The sequence below is a fragment of the Doryrhamphus excisus genome, chromosome 9 (assembly GCF_030265055.1).
Source record: "Doryrhamphus excisus isolate RoL2022-K1 chromosome 9, RoL_Dexc_1.0, whole genome shotgun sequence".
NCBI lineage: Eukaryota > Metazoa > Chordata > Actinopteri > Syngnathiformes > Syngnathidae > Doryrhamphus > Doryrhamphus excisus.
In genome coordinates, this window is record NC_080474.1 from 4,178,454 (window position 1) to 4,181,119 (window position 2,666).

The 2,666-nt window shown below is 46.7% G+C and overlaps 1 protein-coding gene across 1 annotated transcript; it reads right to left on the reverse strand.

The window, feature by feature from the left end:
- Window positions 1-842: 842 nt before the first annotated feature.
- On the reverse strand, window positions 843-2,356 carry evx2 (even-skipped homeobox 2). Its single transcript, XM_058082568.1, has 3 exons — window positions 1,966-2,356; window positions 1,571-1,815; window positions 843-1,457 (listed from the first exon to the last, which is right to left on the reverse strand). Exons 1-3 carry the CDS (start codon window positions 2,354-2,356, stop codon window positions 843-845), a joined length of 1,251 nt encoding a protein of 416 aa, XP_057938551.1.
- Between the last annotated feature and the right edge of the window lie 310 nt (window positions 2,357-2,666).

Genomic DNA, 2,666 nt, shown 5'->3' on the forward strand with positions numbered 1-2,666 from the left:
AGGAATTGACAAGAAAGAGGCGATGCAAAATGATGTGCGCCTGCAAAGCTGATTAGAAGAGTCCCCACAGAGCAGAGGTGCTGCTGCAAAGATGCTCTCAGATGCTGCCTAAAAAAAAAAAAAAAAAAATCTGCTCTGTTTCTATAGTGAAGAAAGATGTGCTACAGGGCACAAATGCAGAAAATACAGAAGATCTGGTGTAGATATATGCATGTGTGCCGTTTTTATGCAAAATTAATGTTACTTTTACGCAATTGGAGGGTTTTTCAAATGAAATAGAAATACAGAAACGTGTAGTGAGAATGACTGAAATGTAAAAACACCATTAACTGTTTCACAATTCACAATGTAAAGGTGAAGCTGGTCAGCAACTATTGAACTAGGTTTTAATTGATTATTTGCACCAAAAAAATATACCTTCAAAATAGAAAATATTAAGAATTAGAATTTGTGACCTGTATAGAAAAACGGCCAAAGTAATCGGCACGAAGTCATTTTTGGTTGGTTATACTTTAAAGAATTATTATTCTAGGAAAAAAAGTGACTTTTAGTGAATTGAACACAATTTGAGAGTGTATTTTGTGTTTTTAACTTGCAAGAGATTATTAAATAAGGCTTCCAAATGAAAGGTGTGAAGACAGGATGTGTGGGATGAATGAATGAATCCGTATCTGTCTATAATAATAATAATAATAATAATAATAATAATTGGCTACAGTGGGTCCATTAGAAAATATTTCTTCTAAGAATTAGTGTCCTTACAATAAGAGAAATAATACTACTGCCAGTGTGTGCAGGGAATGTGAGCGTTTAGAAGAGGAGAAAAAGATGGCCGTTTACAGTTATCTGTTGAGTGACGTCTCCTCTCGCTGGTCCGGTGACGGCACGGAGGTCTTGCTGAGAACAGCCGCCGAGTAGGGCAAAAATCCACTCTCGGATCTCTGTCCCGAGGCCGTGCAGGTGAAGTCGGCGCCGGCGGCCCTGGAGCTCAAGGCGCCCGCCGCCTGGCTGCTGTGGCAGCTCAGACACGAGCAAGGCCCGCCGGCAGACGGAGCGCTGACCGCAGCGGCGGCTGCAGCGGCAGCGGCTGCAGCTGAAGCCGCCGCGGAGCTGTTGAGGCCCGCCGGCGACTGGTAGAGTCCAGGGTGGCGGAAGCTGCACAGGAGCTCCGGTCGCGAGTAAGGGTGCGAGAGAGCTCGGAAGGTGTCGAGGGGCCGGATGGAGGTGGCGAAGGGCGAGGAGGCGGCGCCCGTGGCGGCTGCTGCTGCCGCGGCTGCCGTGACGCCGACGTGGGGGTAGTAGTGCAGGGGCATGTGCGAGTGGAAGGGGTACGGGAGGCTTCCTGTGGCGGCCGCGTGCGTCATCATGTAGGTGTAGAAGCTGGGGTCCGCTGGATGGGGCCACGACATGGCCAACCTCTGCCTCTTGTCCTTCATGCGCCTGTTCTGGAACCACACCTGTAAACACAACACGGACACTTTTTAATCCAACTATTTATTACAGTTCAATGCAATATGAAATATTATTTTTACTAAATTAGTGCGTTATTTCTGGTACATATTTTGGGTACCTTAATGGTTGTTTCAGGGAGGTTGAGAGCAGCAGCCAGTTCGCATCTCCTCGGCCTGGAAACGTAATTTTCCCGATAAAACTCCTTCTCCAGCCTCCCAATTTGCTCTCTGGTGAAGGCTGTCCGGTACCTCCTGACTTGGTCGGCGTTGGAGTTGCTGTTTGATGCCCCCGTGGAGTTTCCATTCATGCCGGATAAGGAGCTTGAGCTTGTGTTGGAGGATCCGGAATTACTGTCTGAAAAACCTACAAATTGTTTGGCAAATCAGTAAAATATTGTTTTATTATCATGAATGAGTTCCACAGCAACAATGACGATAATTCATGTTAATAATAATATTTTATTATTATAATTCCTTAGCAGAAATTGCAATATTGAGTGGAATAAAACAATACCTTTGTTTTCTTTGTGCTGGCTGGGAGAACGATGCGTGGGGCACCCCACTTCCACATCACTGTTGATGTCCGATTCCTGGGAAACTTCCGAATAAATGCTCATTTTCTTCCTGCTCTCCGATGAGGAAATTTCCGCCGATGGGCTGCTGTCGCCGCCGTGATGAGAACCAAAGAGACTGTCGATCTCAAACTTGCTTTTACTCGGCATGTCCCCCAGACTCCCATGCAGGGAAGCGGATGTTATTCTCGGGCTGAGCCGTCCTCCGTGCTGGGAGTTCTCCAGGGCCTCCAGAACTGAATTCCCCGCCGAATCTGCAAGCCTCTTTGCCGCCACCGGACTATGCAGACCCCTCTCCATGAGTATCATCTCCTTTCTTATCCTCTCCATCATGAAGCCGTGCGAGGAGGAAAAGGATGCAGAAGAAAAAGTGGTCCACGGGTTTGGATGCTGGTGCTAAATCCGCATGCAAGTGTCTCTAAAACGGAGAGAGTCTCTAAAGCTTTTTATAAGCAAGACGCAATAAATGGAGGAATAGAATTCGAAGAGAAGGAGAGGCGCTCTCAAAATGTGCCTTGCATCCTCCCCACGGCAGAAATATGTCATTCATCAAAAAAGTGCTCTCTGTGGCTTGTGAAAATGCTGGGCTGACGCGGCTCCAATGATCATTTATTGTAACAGCTTTATAAGCAAATAAATAGGA